The 22,213-nt window shown below is 40.9% G+C and overlaps 1 protein-coding gene across 4 annotated transcripts in view; it reads right to left on the reverse strand.

The window, feature by feature from the left end:
- ITSN1 (intersectin 1) overlaps positions 1 to 22,213 on the reverse strand; it is a 197,760-nt gene that overhangs the window by 100,163 nt on the left and 75,384 nt on the right. For 3 of the 4 annotated variants that reach the window (XM_060234313.1, XM_060234315.1, XM_060234316.1), the window contains 7 exons: positions 17,132 to 17,269; positions 15,392 to 15,507; positions 13,735 to 13,997; positions 9,910 to 10,059; positions 9,545 to 9,685; positions 5,419 to 5,506; positions 4,245 to 4,384 (listed from right to left, as the gene is read on the reverse strand). In XM_060234313.1, the coding sequence (XP_060090296.1) occupies positions 4,245 to 4,384; positions 5,419 to 5,506; positions 9,545 to 9,685; positions 9,910 to 10,059; positions 13,735 to 13,997; positions 15,392 to 15,507; positions 17,132 to 17,269 (1,036 nt within the window). The remainder of the gene's footprint in view (positions 1 to 4,244; positions 4,385 to 5,418; positions 5,507 to 9,544; positions 9,686 to 9,909; positions 10,060 to 13,734; positions 13,998 to 15,391; positions 15,508 to 17,131; positions 17,270 to 22,213) is intronic. The other variant, XM_060234314.1, reaches the window with a different exon arrangement.

The raw sequence follows: 22,213 nt of genomic DNA on the forward strand, positions 1-22,213 counted from the left end.
GATATTATGACATTATTAATTTGATGTAATTAACATATGGACAGAGTACTTATTTTTTAATTCAGCTGCCAAGTATGTATGTATGTGTGAATGTATGTATGTGTTGTTTTGTTTGTATTTTGTGTATATATATATATTCTGTTTTCTGCTGGTATGCTATGCTTATACACAAAGAATGATTGCAGATACAGTCATTGATTGCTTTATTTGTATGTTTACTAAATTCAATAAAAAAGTTTTTGGACATTAAAAAAAAAAAAAAAAGCTTTCTGGAAGTCAAGGTAAACAACATCTATTGGGTTCCCTTTGTTCACATGTTTGTTCACCCCCTCAAAGAACTGTAACAGGTTAGTGAGGCAAGATCTTCCCTTACACAACCCATGCTAAGTCTTCCTCAATAACTTGTGTTCATCGATGTGCCTACTAACTCTCTCTTTGATAATGGTTTCCACCAACTTTCTTGGTATTGAAGTCAGACTGACTGGCCTGTAATTTCCCGGATCTCCTCTGGAACCCTTTTTAAAGATGGGGGTGACATTTGCTACCTTCCAGTACACAGGAACAGAGGAAGATTTCAATGAAAGATTACATATTTTTGTCAGAAGATCCACAAGTTCAACTTTGAGTTCTTTCAGGACTCTTGGATGTATGCTATCCAGGCCTGGTGACATCAGTTTTTAATTTGTCTATCAGTCATAGGATCGCCTCTCTCGCCATCTTAATCTGACTCAGGTCTTTCAACACCCTTTCTGAAATCAGCAGTTCTGGAGTAGGCAAACACATCTCATCTTCCACAGTGAAGACGGAGGCAAAAAATGCATTCAGCTTCTCAGCCATTTCCCCATCCTCCTTCAGTAATCCTTTCCCCCCTTGGTCATCCAGGGACCCCACTGCCTCCCTGGTTGGTTTCCTGCTTCTAATGTATTTGAAGAAATTTTTATTGTTGGTCTTTATGTTTTTTGCAATATGCTCCTCATAGTCCTTTTTGCTTGCCTGATCACAGTCTTGCATTTGATTTGCCACAGCCTGTGTTCCCTTTTATTAACCTCACTTGGACTAGATTTTCATCGCTTAAAGGAATTCTTCTTACCTTTTACAGCTTCCATAACTTTCTTTGTTAACCATTCAGGCTTTTTCTTATACTTATTTGTGCCTTTCCTAACTTGCGGTATATATTTTATCTGAGCTTCTAGGATTGTAGTTTTAAATAGCCTCCAAGTTTCCCCAAGGGTTTTGACTATATTTACCTTTCCTTTCAGTTTCCTTTTCACATGCCTCCTCATGTCAGAGAATGTACCCTTTTTAAAGTTAAAAGTGATTGTGTTGGTCTTTTGGGGCAACTCTCTATTTATACAAATGATGAAATCAATAACATTATGGTCACTGCTCCCAAGTGGTGCAATCACTTTTACATCTCTCACCAGATCTTGGGCATTACTTAGGACCAAGTCCAGGATCGCCCAACCCCTGGTAGGTTCTGTGACCATCTGCTCCATAGCACAGTCATTGAGTGTGTCTAGAAACTCAATCTCTTTCTCCCGATCAGAACACATATTGACCCAATCTCTGCAGGTAGTTAAAATCACCTATTATGACACAGTTTTTCATCTAGCTACTATCTTTAATTCTTTCATCATTTTATATCATCCTTTATCTTTTGATCTGGTGGGCGATAACAACCTCCCAGAGTTAAACTGCCTTTTGGGCCCACTATTTCAACCCAAAGCATTTCTAGAAGGAAGGTTTTGCATTGTTTGTGGAAGGCCAGCAGTGGGAACTTTCCTGATCTCTTCAGGTAGGCCATTCCACAAGATGGGAGCTACAACAAAGAAAGCACATGTATGTTGATTTTGCACATTTGTAGACTGGCACCTGCAGAAACTCTTGCTGATATGAGTAGAGGAGTTGTGGTGGAGCATAGAGAGATAGGTAATACTATAAATAAAAGAAACCAAGACCATGAAGAGCTTTATATGTGATAGCCAATACCTTAATCTGAGCTCTGTATCAAATGGGCAACCAATACAGGGTAATGTACATGCTCCATCTAGCTCCCACTAATAGTTCAATTGTGGCATTCTGGTCCAACTGGAGTTTCCGAATTGATTTTCAGGGGTGACCAAAGTACAGTGCATTACAGTAGTCTAATCTTGATGTTACGGTGGAATGGATCCAAGTGGCCAGATCAGCTGTATCAAGGTATTGAGCCATATTTCAGGCTGCAATGATTTGAAAGAAAGCCTTTTTAAAGCATCATTACCTTGCTTCTCCAGTTATTCATCGGGTCGAAAATAACCCCAAGGCTCTTAACTAAAGTAAGCAAGGGTCAGCTGAACTCCACTGAAAGTGGGGAAAACAATGTTCATCAGGGCGTCCACCTTCCCAACCAACATTACCTCTGTCTTTTCAGAGTGTAGTTTCAATTTGTTCATTTTTAGCCAGTTAACCACTGTGGTTAGGCAGTGATTCAGGACCTCTATGATATCACCAGAGGATTTGGATAAGGATTTATAGAGCAGAGTATCATCAGCATATTGATAACCAACCTCAAAACTACAAATGATCTCTCCTAAGGGCTTTACACAGATTCTGAAAATCATGGGAGACAGAACCGTGTGCGTACACAAAAAATATTATTTTTCAGGTTTGGGTATATTGAACTCAAAAATATTGGTATTTCCTGATATTCCCAAATTCCAATATTGGTATGGTATTGAGATTCAAGAAATATTCATGACTGCCTAATTTTATTCTGTTCCAATATACCCTAGGGGGACTTATGCTCAGTGGTCCCCATTGGCTATAATGGAGAATCGCTCCATATCTGGAAGTATCTGCAGCATAGCTGCTGGTGCCTCTCTTCAAAAAACCCATCACGTTTCAAACAAATTGGACAACAGGTTGTTTCCAAATGGAGGGGGAAAGGCGTTTAAAGGAATGTGGTTCCAAGAATCTGGAGTTCATTCCAAAGGCATTTAAATGGACTGAGAGCCCTTTAACTGGTGGCCCTGAAAAATCCCAGATGTTTTTGGTTTTTTTCAGGATGGCCATTTTTGGATAACTGAATCACAAGCCCACTCGGTGATTGGCTGAGAAAATACCTGATAAATACTGATAAGGTATTTATTGGGTATTTTTTTTCAGCTCAGTTTATATTAAGTGTGGAACTCCACACTTAGTTTATACTTATGTGGAACTCCATAAGATAGGTCCCACACTGATGACAACTAGTTTCCAGTAGCAACCCTTTGAGGAATGTTTTTAATTAGTTCAACACACAGCTCTGATTCCCTACTTCCATCTACAGGCACCTCAACAAGATGGCATGACCTACCACTGTATCAAAAGCTGCATATAAATCCAGTAAGAGCAACAGAGAGGCCTGGGCTTTGTATACACTTAAGACAGATAAGTGGCAAACAGGCCCATGACAATATAAAAACAGCATTCTTGGCAACTTTCTTATATATCTGGATAAATAAACACAGATCTTAATAATATTTAATTTATATCCCGCCCTCCCCGCCGAAGCAGGCTCAGGGTGGCTAACATAGCATAATATAAAATGCAAACATTACAATAAGACAATAATAAAAGTTCACTGGTTACATGTCAATATATATTACAATTCAATTATATGTATTATTACATTAAAACCATCTAATTAAAACCATCAAATTTATGTAAACATTCAATGAGATGGTTGGCCTGATGGCCATTTACTCTGTGTCATTTTGTAAAGGGCCTGTGACAGAAATCTAAGCTCTGGGATTCCAATCTTATGGCTAGGTGAGCAGAAAAAAACTGTCCTTAACTTGCTGTCACAGAAGCTATTGGAAGTAGGAAGGAGGAGACTAAACAAAATCCCGAAAGCTGCCCAAGCAGGGGTGCACCATTCCCATAAACCTTCACTCCAAGTTTCTGGGCAATCCATCCTCCCCAGCAGATAAGTTCTTGTACTAACTAAGTATATTCAGATGCACTGTCAGGTTGAAAGCTGGTACATTTCTGTTGATGCCAATGTTGGTTTTAGGAGCTGTACTCAAACATTTACATAATTTATTCTGCTTCTTCTGAACTTGCAGAATTGTATTTGCTTGACTATGTAATCAGGACTTTTAACTTGCAGAAACAATAAACTAAAATGTGTCAATTATCTAAGTCTATTCAGTAGTCAAAGATATTACTTTATCTACCTTATAGCATTTTAGATTTACTTGGACAACAGAAGTTGACATGGTTACCTTTAGCTGATTATTGAAAATATCAATCTCTTGAAGTTTTGATCTGGTTTCTTTCTCTACTTCATCTAACTGGTCACGAAGCTGCTGGCGTGCTAACTCCTTCACTTCTAAGGCTCTTTTGACTGTGAGAAGTGAATCTCCTATTATTGAAAAATAGATATTGTATTACACTGAGATATTCCTTAGTGGTCAGGGACCCCCATACCTTTAGGGCTACCTTTCCCAGTATGCCTGTTACACTATGCTCTAGTAGTAAGAATCTTCTGGTGGTCCCCAGCCCAAGAGAGGTCCAGCTGTTCTCAGCTAGTGCCAGGGCCTTTTTGGCTCTGGCCCCCACCTGGTGGAACTCTCTGCCTAAGAACATCCTAAGAACAGGATTTGTTACCTTTCAGTAGGGCTTGTAAGGCAGAGATGTTCCACCAGACATTTGCATGAGAACAGTGACGGTTTGGCTTTCTCATATCCCACCACCTCCCTCCTTATTCTTCCACATCCCCATTACCCAGGGGTTGGTGGATATTAAATTTTTTTCCTGACATTTGGGTATTATAGTGATTTTCTGTTGATGTTTAACATTTTTATGTTGTTTAAATTCTTATATTTATTGTACATGTTTATGATGTAAGCCGCCCTGAGCCATATTTTTAGGAAAGGATGGCCATAGTTTTAGTTTTTAAATTGAATTTAATAAATAATAAATGATGAATGAATGCATTCCAATTTCAGAACACTTTTTAAATAATGCCATTAAGGGGCTGGAGCCTAAGAACTATAAAGTGAAATTCTGCTTGCGGAACTATGGTTTCTGGCTTCTCTGCAGTCTTGTTCTACCCCCTCCCCCTTCTGGAAAAGGATTTAATAGAGCACTGAAGAGGGAAAATTGGCAGAGACCCCCTTGCATAAGTGCCATCTACTCACGTTAAGGCACTAGTGGATCTACACCAAGGTTTGTAACACACACTCAGGCACTTAAAGTATAAGCAATGGGTTGCAACCCACCAGCTTTTTTGCTGCTGAAAATGAGGAAGGGCTCACATAGACCACCCAAAAACAACCAAAACCTATGCTGGATCTGAATGTTCAAAGTCCATATTAGATGGGGGCTCTATAGGGAAGGTGACTGGGTGAATGAAAAAGCTGGTTGAAACCAGCCCAATGTTTAAAATATACTTACTGTGCAAACTATTTTGTTGAACCTGTTTTAAATGATCATTAAGTAGCTGTTTTTCTGGAATTAGCCTTCCAAGCATTTGCTGAGATTCCTGAAAAGAATAAAATAGGAATGCTTGCTTATCTTCAGTTTTGCCTCAGCCATATTTTAGACCAATTTCAATCATACATGGAAATAATTTGTTCATACTTCATTAACAAAATACTTAAACTACATGTGAAAGTAAATAGTAAAACTTTTTATCCCACTACTATTAGTATTAATAATTAGACCCATGCCAGTCCGGCTTCCGCCCGGGCCATGGGACGGAGACAGTCTTGGTCGCCCTCATGGATGACCTCCGACGACAACTGGATCGAGGCGGCTCGGCAGTATTGCTGCTGCTAGACCTGTCGGCTGCGTTCGATACGGTCGACCATCGGCTGCTGACCCGCCGCCTCGCCGACGCAGGAATTCGGGAGCTAGCCCTACAATGGCTCTCCTCCTTCCTGGAAGGTCGGGGACAAAGGGTGGCAATTGGGGGGGAGCTGTCTCAGAGACACCCACTTCATTGTGGGGTGCCTCAGGGAGCAGTTCTCTCCCCTATGTTGTTTAACATCTTTATGCGCCCCCTTGCCCAGATTGTACGGAGGTATGGGCTGGGTTGCCATCAGTATGCAGATGACACCCAGCTCTATCTATTGATGGACGGCCGGGCTGGCAATGTCCCAATAAACCTGGACCGGGCGCTGCAAGCCGTGGCTGACTGGCTCAGGCTGAGCGGGCTGAAGTTGAATCCAGCGAAGACTGAGGTCCTTTGCGTGGGCCGCGGCGGACTGGGAGGGGAGATTACGCTGCCGGCTTTTGACGGTGTGCCACTGATACCAGTGCGCAGAGTCAAGAGCCTGGGAGTGCTACTGGAATCCTCCTTGTCAATGGAGGCCCAGATAGCTGCCACTGCTAGATCTGCCTTCTTTCACCTCAAGAGGGAGAGGCAGTTGGCTCCCTTCTTGGAGCGCAGCGACCTAGCAACTGTGATCCACGCAACGGTCACCTCGAGACTAGACTACTGCAATGCCCTCTACATGGGGCTGCCCTTATACCGAACACGGAAACTTCAGGTAGTCCAGAACGCGGCGGCCAGGCTGCTATTGGGACTACCACGGTGGGAACATGTGCGGCCTGGGCTGCGGGATCTGCATTGGCTGCCGGTTGTGTACCGTGTTCGCTATAAAGTGCTGGTCATTACCTTTAAAGCCCTATATGGCCGAGGACCCGCCTACCTAAGGGACCGCCTCTCCCCATATGTTCCCCAGAGAGCACTGAGATCTAGCTCGCAAAATCTCCTAATAATCCCTGGGCCAAGAGAGGCTCGATTGAAGGCAACCAGGGAGCAAGCCTTCTCCGCAATGGCCCCTCGATGGTGGAATCATCTACCAGAGATGGTACGAGCCCTGCGGGACTTGAATCAATTCCGCAGGGCTTGTAAAACATTTCTTTTCCAGCTGGCTTTCGAAACAGAACCTGGCTAAACTGATGAGATTGATGTGTAGCCATCCAGCCATCTTGTGGATATTACGACCCATAGTATAGCCACCTTCAAGATGGGTTTAGATAAAAATATGGAGCACAGGTCCATCAGTGGCTATTAGCCACAGTGTATGTGTGTATATAACATTTTTTGCCACTGTGTGACACAGAGTGTTGGACTTGATGGGCCGCTGGCCTGATCCAACATGGCTTCTCTTATGTTCTTATGTAATGTAGCACCTTTTATCTATTTTAACTAACTTATCTACTATGTTATTGATTATTTAAAATTGTTGTTGTATTGTATTGTTTTATTGAACCATGGAATTCCATGCTTGTGAGCCGCCCTGAGCCCGCCTTTGGCGGGGGAGGGCGGGATATAAGAATAAATTTATTATTATTATTATTATTATTATTATTATTATTATTATTATTATTATTATTATTATTATTATTATTATAAGCCAAATATGGATGAAATGCTTTTTAGATGTCCTTCTGCTTATAAAATGTCATGATACTTCATACAGTCCAAATTAAACCTAGGCCTAAGGACCACTTATTTGTCTTTATATATCAAGCTTTATATATCAAGAACAGATTACATACCTAGAGAAGCCTATTTTCCTCAGGATACAGAATGAAGAATTTACTAAAAAGGTAATAAATTCTCTCTTTCGTAACATGTTGTGACCAACACTGTGCGCCACATACAGCTACTACAGTGGCCAGTGCATTGCTGTGTAATGGGAATGTAAAGGCTGCATGTAAAAATTTACAACCCAGGCCTGTTCCAAGCAAGACCGGTGATAGATAGCAGCAACCTAGTTAAGTTAATAAATGCTCAACATGGCTAATGACCCTGTCACTCTGCCTCTATGCCTGACTTAGAACCTTTGCTCCTTATCGCCCAGCTAACAAGACTTTCAGGATAGCAGAAGAGTTCACAGAAAGAGTTGTCTCCCTCTTTTCCAAGAAGCATACTATTTATCCCCAAATCCCTCTCTGAGAATCAGGAGAACCCCTTGCAACCAAAATGTGCCACAGATGCAGGTGCAGTGTGACAAGATGGGGAGAAGACAACTAAAACTGCCTCCTCCTCCATCCTCTACTGATTAAAGGCACGACTTAAACAGAGAGAAAAAGGCAATTTTATTTAATGTTCCATACTGCTACAGAGCCCCATCCTGTGGTGCATTTTTTTTGCAAGGCTCATCTGATCCTCAGATACGAGTTTTAGGACAGAGTGGAGGAAGAAGTCAAGCTGGAGAAAGTTCTACAAACTCTACCCAGTATCAGTTCAATCTTCAGTGAATTTTACCCCACACATGGACACTTCTTGAGGGCTAGCCTTTATACCCCCTGAACCTATATTTCCTAATACAGGTAAGCAAGTCTAGGCAAAGTTTTTGCTAATTCCAGCTTCACACAACATGACAGTTTTCAGTCTTATGTATTTCAATGGAAGAGATTCAAGCACAGTTTTAAATCTATCATTGAAATCAACAGGATTTAAGAGAGCCTTGGCTGGACTGAGACTTGAGACTTGAAAATAAAAAATATTATTCCATGTGATACAAAAGAGAAAAGCAGAGTCTCAGAAATGAATGGAATAAGGAGTTAGATCGACCTACTTCGCCAAAGCAACAGGATATGTCCCTAAAGTCTATACTTACTCTCTATGAATCTTGAGACTTATTCAGCAAAACATTATATTTAGGATATACTAGACATCGAAGTGACTCTTTAGCAAAGGACTGAGTAGAGCGTCTGTTGGCATTGTAACTTCCTGGCTATGTCCCTTAAACATACGCTTTGGGAATGTCCGGTTCAATGTTTCCTCTAAGCGGAGTTAATGTGAGCTAGCTCACAGTTTTTGTGAGCCTCTGGCTCACACATTTTTGTCTTAGCTCAGGACAAATGGCCCCAGAGCAAACTAATTGATGCAGTAGCTCACAACTTTAATGCCAGTAGCTCACAAAGTAGAATTTTTGCTCACAAAACTCCACAGCTTAGAGAGTGTATTGGTCCAGTCATTTAGTATTTCTGTGAATAAGTTATTGCTCATATTGATCTTGTATTAGAATGTATTCATTGATTCATTGATTTTTGAGGATCCTTATGCACTTTTAAACTATATGCCCATCTTTTGAAGGCTGATGGTCAATGAAAATGGAACACCCTCCGTCGCCTTTACTACAACACTAGAAAGATTTGCCTCCAGTAAATCAATAGATTGAAGACCTTCTATCAACATTTGAACACATAGCATATAGAAGGCAATGACATATGGACATCTTTTTTAAATATCTGGAAATGGTTTGCAGAGACTTATGTGTAGAGCTGCCATCACTGTTATATTTTTCTCCTGTCTTTATTTTATTTATTTTCTCCCACCCCCATTTCTTTCCCATGTTCTTTTCCCCTGTATCTGTGAAAGAAATTTTAAAAATGGGAACCAAAAGGGTTTACAAAGTCAAATCAATAAATTTCATTGTTATGCTAACATTTTTTATAATTACCAATTCATATTATTGTCTACTATGTGCCATTCTGCACTGTCAATATAAGAACAGAGTGGATGTAATAGCTGAATATTTCAAGACTACCACACACTTACTTGTAACTGCTGCTGCAAATGTGTAATTTCTGCTATTCTTAGCTCTCTAGATTTGTTTGTGCTCTCAATTTCTTGTCTTTGGGTAGATAATCGACACCTGATATCCTGAAGTTTACCTTCCAGTTGATGCTTTTTATCATTCTTCAACAAGGGAAAAAAATTGGTTTACTCAAGTTTGAATTAGAATGCAATATGGCTACAAATATTCTTAGTCTAAGCTTAGTCTGTCCTGTAAATTGAAAGAAAAGATGATTATTTTATTTTTATTTATTTTATTATATTTATAATGAACGCATTTTACAGCAGTTTTAAATAATCAGTATGGAAAATGGAGCATCAAATTTCTTGCAAGCAGTTTCACTTACTAGAGCTTCCAATTCAAATTCTAAAGTTTTTTTCTTGGCTTTCAGAACAACTATATCCTCTTGTTCTCTGTTCCTTTGATTCAGGAGTTCTTGTCGGCGATTGCGTTCCCACTCAAGCTGTCTTTGCCTCTCAAGTTCCCTTTTTGCAGCCTGCAATAGAGTGCATATGAAAGTAATTCATTGCCTTTTATAATGCGTCTCTCCTTATAAACCAGTTAAACACAAAACTAGTATTTTGGATGAACTGGATAACAGCATACTCTTACAGTCTGTTCAGATATACCTCCCACACACACTGTTTTGCCTCTGTGGTTCAACAACTGTGAGAACATTTCTGTGCCTCTTCACTGTGTGTAAACAATAATGTTTGAACTGGAAAATTCTGTGGTTAATACATCACTTTCACTATGCTGGATATATCATATTTATTATTTCACATTTTTATCCTGCCCTTTCCAAAATGGGTCAGGACCGGTCACATCAATAATAAAAAACAATTATAAAGGTTTTAAATCAGCTAACTAAAACATACAACCAGATGTATGCTAGAGAATTCAATGTAATGTCTAAACAGGCTTCCCAACCCTCCCGCTCTGGTGGGGGACCCCAGGATTTCCACCCTCTTCCCCCGCTCCCCCCAAAAATGGAAGCGGGGGGAGGGGGGGAAATGGCGGGCACCAGTTCTGGCAGCTTTAGTTGGTCTCAATAAAAGATACTGCGTTATTACTAGAACTTAGCTCCAGTTCCTGTTTGAGAGTGCGCATGCGAGAAGGAAATTCAGTAAGTCCTGCTTGTGTGACTATTTCCTCCCGCGCAACAGTTAGAATTACGAATGACAGCAGTTTTTTGAGTGAAGTGCTTTATGGGAGTTGTAGTCATAAAACGCTTTCACTGCATTTGGTATATGAGCAGGGAAACTACTTGTCCCGGCATCCCTCGCCAGCGAGGGGTTTTACGACGACTGCTGCTTCTTCCTCGTGTATCCCTAGTTATGCGGCGAGCGTGTTTTGGTGCATCAACATGCCGAAAGTGGAGACGAAACCACGGTCGCGGCAGCAGCGCCCTGAAACAAAAGCATCGGGACCAGGTGGGTCCCTGCTTGGTAGTGAGAAGGAGATTCCTGAGTGAGGACAGGCTTAGAGGGCAGGGCAGCCATGGCTCTTCCCCGGAGCAGGCAAAAGTTGTGTGAACCTTGCTGGTCTAGAATCAAAAGACGAAACGCAAACTGTTTATTAGAATTAAGAAAAATGACACAAATCTCTGTACAAGATTTCGGAGCCCTTGCTGACTCCTGTAGCCAGCCGTTCTGTCCTGTACCGACCTCGACAGGCAGGAATTTTAGCAGTTGCCGCAAAGTTCTCAACTGTAGATGTATCAAGAAAGAATCCTGTAGCACTTTAAAGAGGAACAAATTTATTATGGTAGATGTTTTCGTGTACTAGATCCATTAGATGCATGAAGACCTCAACTGGCCATACTTGGTCAGAATGAAGTGCCGTTTATCTGATGGTTGAAAAGCTTCCATCACAATGAAACTATTACCCTGTAAAATGACACAAGCTGAAATAGGAAGGCCTGGTTTTCTTTGATGGGCAGGACTGCCTCTTCTGATTTTATTATTCTCAGCCTTCATATTTCAAATAGTCCCTTGGTTGGTCAATCTGTGTGTCGTTGCTAATCCTTTGGTAGGCTCTTTCTAATCTCTCTTCAGTTCCTTTTGCCACCTTTCTCTGCCTTCAAATGTGATGGCCAGAACTCCCTTGGAATTCAATTATGCTTGTCATAGCCTTCATCTTGGCTCCACCCCAATGTCTCCTGGCTCCACCCCCAAAGTCCCCAGATATTTCTTAAATTGGACTTGGCAACCCTATGTCTAAATGTAAGGAGATCCCACATAGAAATTATATATACCATCTCCTTAGATGCTATTACTATAGAGCTGAAGGTTAAAAAAGTAGAAAAGGAGACACAACTGAGATACGGCCTGATGAAGAATCATTTGGGCAATGTTAAAGCAGGCTGAATTAGAAATAATACATTATTTCTACAATCATAAATTATATATTTGAAATGAAAGAGAAGTCAGGTCAGATAAAGAACAGTCAACTTAGAAAAGAAAGCAAACTGCTCTCTACTGATTTATTTTAAAATGTATAGCTTGAACAGATTCAAAGTAGTTTGTAGCTAGATTATCACAATTTAAAAAAAATCACAATTATCCCAAAGTGCCAGGCAATATATTAATCAGGCAAAACCCCCCTAAAAACCTGCATTTTAGAACCATACTCATAACATAAGAGAAGCCATGTTGGATCAAGCCAATGGCCCATCCAGTCAAACATTATGTGTCACACAGTGGCCAAAAAAATTATATATATATATATAAAAACACACACATATATACACACTGTGGCTAATAGCAACTGATAGACCTCTGCTCCATATTTTTATCTAACCCTCTCTTGAAGCTGCCTAGCTTGTAGCCGCCGCCACCTCCTGTGGCAGTGAATTCCACATGTTAATCACCCTTTGGGTGAAGAAGTACTTCCTTTTATCTGTTTTAACCCGACTGCTCAGCAATTTTATCAAATGCCCACGAGTTCTTGTATTGTGAGAAAGGGAGAAAAGGACTTCTTTCTCTACTTTCTCCATCCCATGTATTATCTTGTAAACCTCTATCATGTCACCCCGCAGTCAACGTTTCTCCAAGCTAAAGAGCCCCAAGCGTTTTAACCTTTCTTCATAGGGAAATTATTCCAAACCTTTAATCATTCTAGTTGCCCTTTTCTGGACTTTTTCCAATGCTATAATATCCTTTTTGAGGTGCGGTGACCAGAATTGCACACAGTATTCCAAATGAGACCGCACCATCGATTTATACAGGGACATTATGATACTGGCTGATTTGTTTTCAATTCCCTTCCTAATAATTCCCAGCATGGTGTTGGCCTTTTTTATTGCAATTGCATTCTGTCTTGATATTTTCAGTGAGTTATCTACCACAACCCCAAGATGTCTCTCTTGGTCAGTCTTTGCCAGTTCACACCCCATCAACTTGTATTTGTAGCTGGGATTCTTGGCCCCAATGTGCATTACTTTGCATTTGGCCACATTGAACCTCATCTGCCACATTGATGCCCATTCACCCAGCCTCAACAGATCCCTTTGGAGTGCCTCAGAATCCTCTCTGGTTCTCACCACCCTGAACAATTTAGTGTCATCTGCAAACTTGGCCACTTCACTGCTCACTTCCAACTCCAAATCATTTATGAACAAGTTAAAGAGCTCAGCCTCTGGCGAGGCACAGCTTAACAATGCCAATACTCAACTACAAACAAACCTAGAAGGCCCCTCTGAAGAACAAGCACGCAGCAAAGAACCAGCTCCTTCAATTTTGAAAGCAAGATTCCTTGGATACCTTTAAAGCATTCAGAGATCTATACAGGAGTACACGGTCCTTCAGGGAACCTGTTCACAAACCACATAAACCTTTAAGGGTCAATAGCAGCAATACAAATCATACCCACAAAATAAATTGGGAGGCAGCATAATGCAGCTGTCAAGGTAACAAACATAAATATGAAAGGGCTTGGTTCAGTGTAGAGTCAAATCTCACATGAATGTATAACAACTTCAACAAGTGAGAAATGGGTAAAAGAAATTTACACCTTTAAGAAAACCATGCATGGAAGTTAGATCATTTCTTCCTGTTACAATTTACTAAGGAATGGATTTCCTCTTATACATTAAAAACAGGTGCATTAATATATGTTTCTCAAAATCTGTTTTAGACAAAATAGGTATTTCTTGAAACTGTCCAATTACCTCACGTCTTTCTATTTCTTTCCTCCTTTCTTCCTCCCTTTGACGTTCCAACTCACGTTGTTTTTCTAACTGTTTCTCTAACTCCAGCTGTCTTTTCCGCTCCTGTTCCTGTCGTTCACGTTCCTTTCGTTCCTGTTCTGCCCTTTCTAATTGTGCAAGGCGCTCTTGCTCTTTTCTCTGCTGTTCCAAAAGGGCTTGTCTCCGCTTTTCAAGCTCCAGATTGCCCCGTTCAAAGTTCTCACGTTTTTTATCTTCAAACGTAACTTACATAAAAAGAAAGTTACACAAGATGGTGTTAACTAGAACATACTTTGTTTCACATTTTTAGGAATGAGCGTTTTACACAGTTTTAGTACCAAAGATACTTAGAGCTTCATAATTTTCCATTTGCCCACAGTGTGCCCTCATGGTGACTCCTGTGAAGTATGGAGACAAGAATGGACAGTTAACAGATCTAGGAATAAGTTTTCAGTCATGTTTTCAGATATGCTTTTCCTCTTCATATATTCTGGTAGTTACTTCAGACATTCACAGTGGAAAAATAGGAACTGGTCTCCTGGCCTACGAGGGTATTTCTGTCATGCATTCCTGGCAAAATAACAAATATGAAAACCAGAACAATTCCTTTTGGACAGAAATATATACCATAAAGTACCCAAATAGTTTGGTAATCCCTTGGAAATTTATTTTACAATGTAGAAAGAACTCACACATTATTTATTTAGAAAATTATTATGTCACTTCTCTAGGATCCTGCTTGAGACAACAGCTCCCATGCTGCAGAAGTAATGTCAGAAAGCCCAATCATGTGGGAAACTTATTTTCAAACCCAGCACCTGTGCTGGGGTACCTGCCACCCTAGGTAAGGCTCCCACCTCACCCTCAACTTTCCACCCCATCATGTGCCCTTCCTCTCTCCCACCCACGTGCAAAGCCAGGGCTCTAAAACTCACCCTAGCATGTCCCTGAGCAGGGGGAGGGGGGGCTGGAGGTGGCGAGGATGAGTGCAGTGATGGTGGGCCCACAGTTGCCACCCCCATCGGGAAGGGCTGAGCAGCTGCTGTCTGTGGCTCCTCTCTTGCTGCCTCTTTCCCTCGGCAGCGGTGGTGAGAAGAAGCTTCTTCAGCCTCAGAGGCCTTAGCCAAGGCAGGAAGATGTGGAGCAGTGGCGGGGAGGAGCTCAGAGCAAGGACACTGAGTGGGCATGGTGCTTCCTTCCCACCACGCCACCTCTTGATGCCAGCTGCATTTTATTTGCGGCCGAGCTGGGGAAACCAGGCTGGCAGCTCAGCCTTCCACAAAGGCTGCTTGGGCTGCCTGTGGGGAGGAGGAGGGAGCACCCAGCACCCCTGTAGGCCAGGTGGTGCCCTAGGAAGTCACCTACCTGGCCTACTCAGTAGCACCGGGCCTGTTCCAAACCTGTAGTGTTTCAAATCCAAAAGCAGTGGCACTAGAGTGGGAAGAAATTAGGATGTGGACTCCTTCTACATGAGCAATCAAATCATGGGTGCTTCTATATCACTTACCAGTGTTCTCCCGGGCATGCTCAAGGAAGATCCAATTCACCAAAATCGTACAACACACAACCACAAATTCTGCTGTTGGTTCCAACCCCCCACCCACAACTACAGCTTACTCTTATTTAAACATGAACTCACCAGGCAATTTCTTTTCCAGCTGTTGCTGTTCTTCTTCTAATACTGGTTCTTCTGGTAACCTTTGGTCTACAGACACTGAGCTTGTGACAGATACTCCACTGCCAGAACGAACTCTTCTGCCAGTAAAAAAAAAGGTTGTAAGTTCTAAATATGGATCTATGCTCTGCCACTCAACTACTATTCCACTCAATAATTTTGCTGTGATAAATTTTTGCCACAGAATTAGCTACTCAAAGTATAATAAAGATTACTAATTTCCTGGTGGATATGCTGCTTATGCTGTCTCTGAGTTTGTTTTATTAATATCATTTCAGTTGTAACCTGCTTCAAGCAGGATTCTGAGAATTTCAAGCCTGTTTTGCTGTGATGCAGCTCCTTCTCAGAAACAAGCTATGGATCAGTTCATAAATGCACTTAACATATCTTGATTTCTTATCAAGTGATTAACACAAATACGTGAACTAAATCTACTTAAATGCAGGGCATTCAAGAAGATGAAAACATTCGGTCTTGAGATGGTTCATTCACACATGCAAGTTGTGATGTGACCAGGGCCAGTGCGTGGGAGTAGGCAAAGTAGGCAGTTGCCTAGGGTGCCACCAGGCCTAGGGGGCGACACTGGGTGCCCCCTCCCTGACATACGACTCTGGCTCCTGACCGCTGTCACCTTGTCCTCTCCCATCACCAAGCTGCCCTCAACAAAGCCAAGCCACCCCCCTCTCTCCGATGTGTGACTTGGCCTCCCAACTCATCCTATCCTGCCACCCTCCTTCCTAATATGACCGGCAAGCACTTATTCTCACAATTTCTTTTTATAACATCATTTTTGAAAAAAAATTAAAATTAAACATCAGTAAATTAAAAATGTGAAAAGTTTCAAGTTTGACACTCTTTAATTTCCCTATTTTTTTAATAATGGGAGGGCGCTAGTGAGTGATTTGCCTAGGGCGCCAGAAAGCCTAGCACCGGCCCTGGATGTGACTTTGCGGCAACTGATAAAAGCCACCTTAACTGTTTACAACAGACTCAGGAGACATTTTTAGTGTAGAGTAGCTTTAGGCAGACTGAATTCTTGTGAAACTGCCATGTATACAAGAGAACAAAAAAGCCAAGTTCACAAATTCAAAAACTACTGTGGATGGCTGCTTGTCTGTCAGTCCCTTTAAAGGTAAAGGCGACTAGTCCCCTGTGCATGCACCAGTCGTTTTTGACTCTGGAGTGACATTGCTTTCATGTTTTCACGGCAGACTTTTTATGGGGTGGTTTGCCATTGCCTTTCCCAGTCATCTACACTTTTCCCCCAGTAAGCCTTGTGATAAATTGGTCATCTGAAACATTTGTTATGATATCACACTTCTGTGCTCTACCACTCAATAACTTTAAAAGCATTTGCCAAGCCACAACAAATTACAATTTGCAATCCTGAATAATGATTCAGACAACCAGTTGGATGTGAACAAAAGAAAAGCAGTAGGTCACAAGCACAGAAGAGTGAACTGATCTCATGAGAATTCAAAAACAATTAACCTGAACTTCCAAAGGGAACAGAATATTGAGGTCATCTGTAATAAATGAAACCATTATGAAAAACCATAATAAAGCATGCTTTCTAGGGAATTCATCTCCACACATGATAATACTAAATCCTTTTACTGAATTCCTCACAAAACACTGTATGTATTGCCTTCTAGTTTACTACTAAACATGTCAGAATTAAATGCAGTGTTGCAGTAATTTTACCTAAATGAGGGAGGAATATATTCTGGAGACAACACAGGTGGCAGTGGCTGGCCTGACATAGCCATGTCGATTAAGTGCATAGCCAAAATGAATTCTTCTGCAGTCAATTTTCCATCCTGGTCAATGTCTGAAAGATTCCTATTGAAATAAAATATATTTTGGTCTTTTGTCTCTCAAAGCCAGAAGACGACATATCTACATGCCTCCTCCAAAACAGTAGAGTCCAGTAATACCTTTAAAAAAACAAATTTTACTGTAGGATTATGAGTGCTGCTGGACTCTTTACTATTTTGCAGCAACAGACTAACACAGCTAACTCCTCTGGATCTATGCCTCCTCCAGTATCAGCTGGGAGTTGCCTCAATTGATGCCCCTAATCCCCATGTTCAGACAAACTAACATTTCTCTGTGTGTGAGAGATGAGGGTTTTGCCATTATCAATAATTTACAGTTGCTTTCTACATTATTACCTTATTTTCCCCCTTCCCAGGTCCATTTATATTGTGAGCATCTTTTAGGGGAATATGTTGCCAGTAGATACGCCATTCACTCACCTGAAGTAAAAATTAAGGGGTACACTAGAAACTTCTGAGTTGGGGATAAGTCTGTCCTGTAACCTTGCTTTTTGGGAAAAAACACATTTTTTTGTCCTTTCCTAACAATCTTTATTATTTATGCACTTTTGCTAGAAATAAGGCCTGTTGTGAAGCAAAATACAACAGGCTCTAGAAAGGTGCTCTGGGCGAGTGCCCCCCCAAGTGTCTTCCCACCCAAGTGAAGGCATTCATTCCCCCCCACCTCAAAGGCAGCTGACCAGATATCTGGAGAGCAGTTTTAATTCTGAGCGATCTCCAGCCTTCACATGGAGATTGGCAACAGTGGTTCCCCAGAAGGAAACAGTTGGTTGGGGGTGTGTGCAGTGTATGGCATTGTACCTGGCATTGTACTCATCCCTCCTCAAACCCCACTTTCTCCATGCTCCATCCCTTAAATCTCCAGAATTTTTAACCTGGATTTGATAACTCTATCTCCTTCCTTTTATCTGCCCCTCTGACTTCAGCTTTCCATTGCCTCCCCCCTCTCTGCAGCCTCTACATAGGAAAAGGACAGTCTTGGGGGGGGGCAAAGTAGCTTACATTCTTCTCTCCCCCCACCCTTGATCTGCACAACAACCCTGTGAGGTAAGTTAGGGTGAAAATCTGTGACTGGTCCGAAATCACCCAGTCAGCTTCCACAGAAAGAGCCTGGGTCTGGCAGACCCCGCTTTGAAGCCCTAAATCCTATGTCTTCCTCAAACTCCACCACAGAATCTCCAGGAATTTCCCACCAAAATGGAACTGGCAGCCCTAGTCAGGACTGACCACAATGAGTTTTCCCCCAGAGGTCTTTAGTGATAGTTTTCAAACCAACACTTTGTCTCTGATAATGTTGTTGGTCTTAAACACAGGACTTCAGTCTCTCTCTGCTTCTCACTTTCCCTATCTCTATCTCTGTATCTGGTCTGCTGCCACAGGATGCCATCTCCCCCCCCCCACCATCTCTGGCTGTTTCCCTTTCAGAAGAAGATAGGGAGGAGCCCTCAGCCAATCAAGAGAAGGTTTTCTCTGGCTCTTTCCCTTCTCCTCCATCCCTCAGCCAACTGAGGAAAGGCTTTGTCCTCCGCAAAGCAGTGTAATAAGCAGCTCAGCCAATGGTAAAGTAGGGAGAGCCAGAAACTGCCAGAACCAAGACTGGGTGCTGTTTACTAACAGAATCAGCTTGGCTGTCAGGCAATAGTCACTCAGGCGGGAGAGAGGAGCAGACTCAACTAATGGCACACAAGTACTCTTGATTGACGGTTTGATGAGCCAAAGGTTGATGCAACCAATAAGGGTGCTCCATTTTGCCACCATGAAAGGGGTTTTATTATATAAAGGATTACACTATTTTATTCTGTCCTGGAGGACATATAGTTGTCCCCCTCCTCCATTTTATCCTAATAATTGCCTCATGAGACAAGTTGAGAGAGAGTAACTGGTTCAATATCAACCAGTGAGTTTCATGGATGATGCAGAAATCTAGAAAATAACTTGCTAGTGAAAATCTTCTTCCACAAAACTGAAATGCGTACTAAAGAGAACAAGGCCTGTGCACAATTTACAGGCTATACACGTTTGTTCACTTAAAATTTTAATGTTGAGTCCTAGTATAATGCACTGTATCAAATTAACCATCTTCTCTACCTAGAAAGTCATGGGACCCACATGAAAAAAGTCACTTGGGTCAGGTGCTAAAACAACAAAAAAACTGAGTATAAACTGCCCCTTTCCTCCTGCCTCCACACAATGAACTGTTTGCAAACAATGGAGAAAATGGCAATTTTACCTATCTCTTTCTTCTCACTCATATGACTTTTTTCCAGGCAGGTCCTGTGAATCCAGTCATTAATGGTGATTGGTCTTCAGCTCAAAACGAAGTGCAGACTAGGCTAGCTATATGTATATAGCTATATATATAAACAACTCACAATTAGACATATTAAAAAGAATTTAAAAGGTCCAAATGGAAGATATCTAATCTTAAAAATGAGACTCCCTGAAGGCAACGTTTACAAAATAGCAACAAGTATTAATTTTATTGAGATTTTTTTCCAAATTATGCTAGAATTTCAAGATGAGGATGTAATGATCTTCAAAAGCATGAATGGAATACTAGATCCAAAGAAGAAGAAAAAGAAGATATTGGATTTATACCCCACCCTTCAGTACCTGAAAGAATCTCAGAGCAGCTTACAATCTCATTTCCCTTCCCCTCCCCACAACAGACCCTGTGAGGTAGGTGGGGCTAAGATTTCTGACAGAAGCTGCTCTTTCTAGAACTGTTATGACTGATCCAAGGTCACTTTTGCATATGGAGGAGTGGGGAATCAACAGTTGTATGTAGAGGAGTGGGGAATCAAAGCCGGTTCTCTCAGGTAAGAGTCCCCACACTTAACCACTACACTAAACTGGATATATCAAGAAATCTTAACGGTGGGAGATTACCCCAAAACATATTCCAGTATGGGAAATGTTGAAATTAGAAGATACCTGGATGATCAAACACCCAAATTGTAGAGATTTTACATTATTTTTAAATAGACATCAGACATACTCAAGAATAGATATGAGCTGGATACCAAAAAGTCTGCCAATAAACCTAGACAAAACAGAGATTCAACCAAAGATATCTACAGATCAAAGTTGTTTGGCAATGGAACAGAAAGTCAAGAGACAGAGACTAAATTATGCTCTTTTACTTCAAGATGATGTAGTAAGCAAATGTAAAAAGATTTTGAATAATTTTAAAAAATAATATGGAAGGAATGTCCTCAGCTACAATTTGGGAAGCAAGCAAAGCTTTTATTAGAGGAATTTTACTAGCAGCTACTGGCAAAAAAAGAGAGAAATCAGAACAAACCATGATAATAGTAGGAAAAAATACAGAGATTGGAATATGAACATTTTAAAAACACAGAAAAATCTTAAACAAAACAATAACGATTCAAGAAATTTCCTAGGCAATAAAAATATGAAAAAGAATAAAATTCCAGGTTAACAGCAACATATTACTGTCAGGCTCTGTAACTTTATCATACTGAAATTATAGAATACTAACCAAATGGACTCTCCATACTAACCCATAGCCTTTTGTTATATTGTAGCTAGCATGCATATCAAAGGGGGGACGTTTGAAGTGTTAACTTTGTTTAGGTTGTAAAGGGAGCAAAGGAATGTGACCGTTAATAGATACCACCGGTGGCCACCATCTTCCCAGAGGCAACGAGATAAGCAGAAGCTCTCGTGTGAAAGTTTGCACCATCACTCCCTGTTGTTTTGAGAATAGTGCCTTTGTTTAGATATCACTTTGATGTAGATTCCATAAGACTAAGAGACACCCATTCCCAGGTATTAGTCTCAACTTTTGTTTCCAGCTATGAGTTTCCAATAAAGTATTACATTGTCTCAATGAATACCGCCTTGAGTCTCCATCGCCTGACAATTACAAACATTTTGAAGATACCATTACAAAAAGTTATGAATTCGATAAAAAGGAAAGAAAGTTCTGTCAGATGCGTTTGATACAGCTGACCACCAGTTACTGACCTGCCACCTTGCCAACACAGGGATTCAGAGGTCTGCCCTTCAATGGCTTACTCTTTCCTCCACGGTCAGGGACAAAGGGTGGCAATAGGGGAGCAATTATCCTGGAGACACCCACATACGTGGTGTGCATCAAGGGGCAGTTCTCTCCCTTTTAAAAATGTTAAGTTTCCATACAAACAGAAATAAGGGGCAAAGGGGGAGAAAGGATATAGAGAAGAAACAGTATACAGATCGACAGGAAACTAGTCCATTCTGCATGACTATCTGTCCTTCATCATACAAAAAACCATAACATATTTCTGTATTTTCAGCATACCATCTCAATGCTCAGTGTTGTGTATCGTTAATTCTTGCTTAAACTTTCTTAATTTGGATCACTGTCTCAATATACATACAATGCCGGGTAATAGTAGTAGGTGAAAAATAATTATGTTTCACATCAGACAGTCTTAATCAGAAAATTAGCTAAGAGTGTCAAACCAAACGTATAATGGCTCCCAATTTTTTCTTGCTTCTTCTTTAGATTTGCCACTCAGTAATGAAGACAAATAATCCATCTCAGCTGTCTCCAATATTTTCCCAATCAACTCTTGCTTTGTAGGCACTAGTTGTAATTTCCATTTCTGCGCGAACAAAATTCTGGCTACTGTATTAAAATGTACCATTAAATGTCTTGTCTCTTTTGTATATTCATTGGAGTATAAGTTCAATAAAAATAACTCTGGTTTAAATTGGATCTGTATTTTCAATATATTCTGTAATAGTTCTTGCACCATCTTCTAGTACCTTTTCGCTATCTTGCAGGTCCACCAATACGATAAAAAGATCCAACATGGGTCATACATTTCCAAAACTTATTTGAAATATTAACATACATGTTTGATAATTTTTTTGGGGTTATATACCATCTGTAAAACAACTTATACATATTTTCTTTAAATGCAGTTGCCTTAGTCAA

Source organism: Heteronotia binoei, chromosome 3, assembly GCF_032191835.1.
Source record: "Heteronotia binoei isolate CCM8104 ecotype False Entrance Well chromosome 3, APGP_CSIRO_Hbin_v1, whole genome shotgun sequence".
NCBI lineage: Eukaryota > Metazoa > Chordata > Lepidosauria > Squamata > Gekkonidae > Heteronotia > Heteronotia binoei.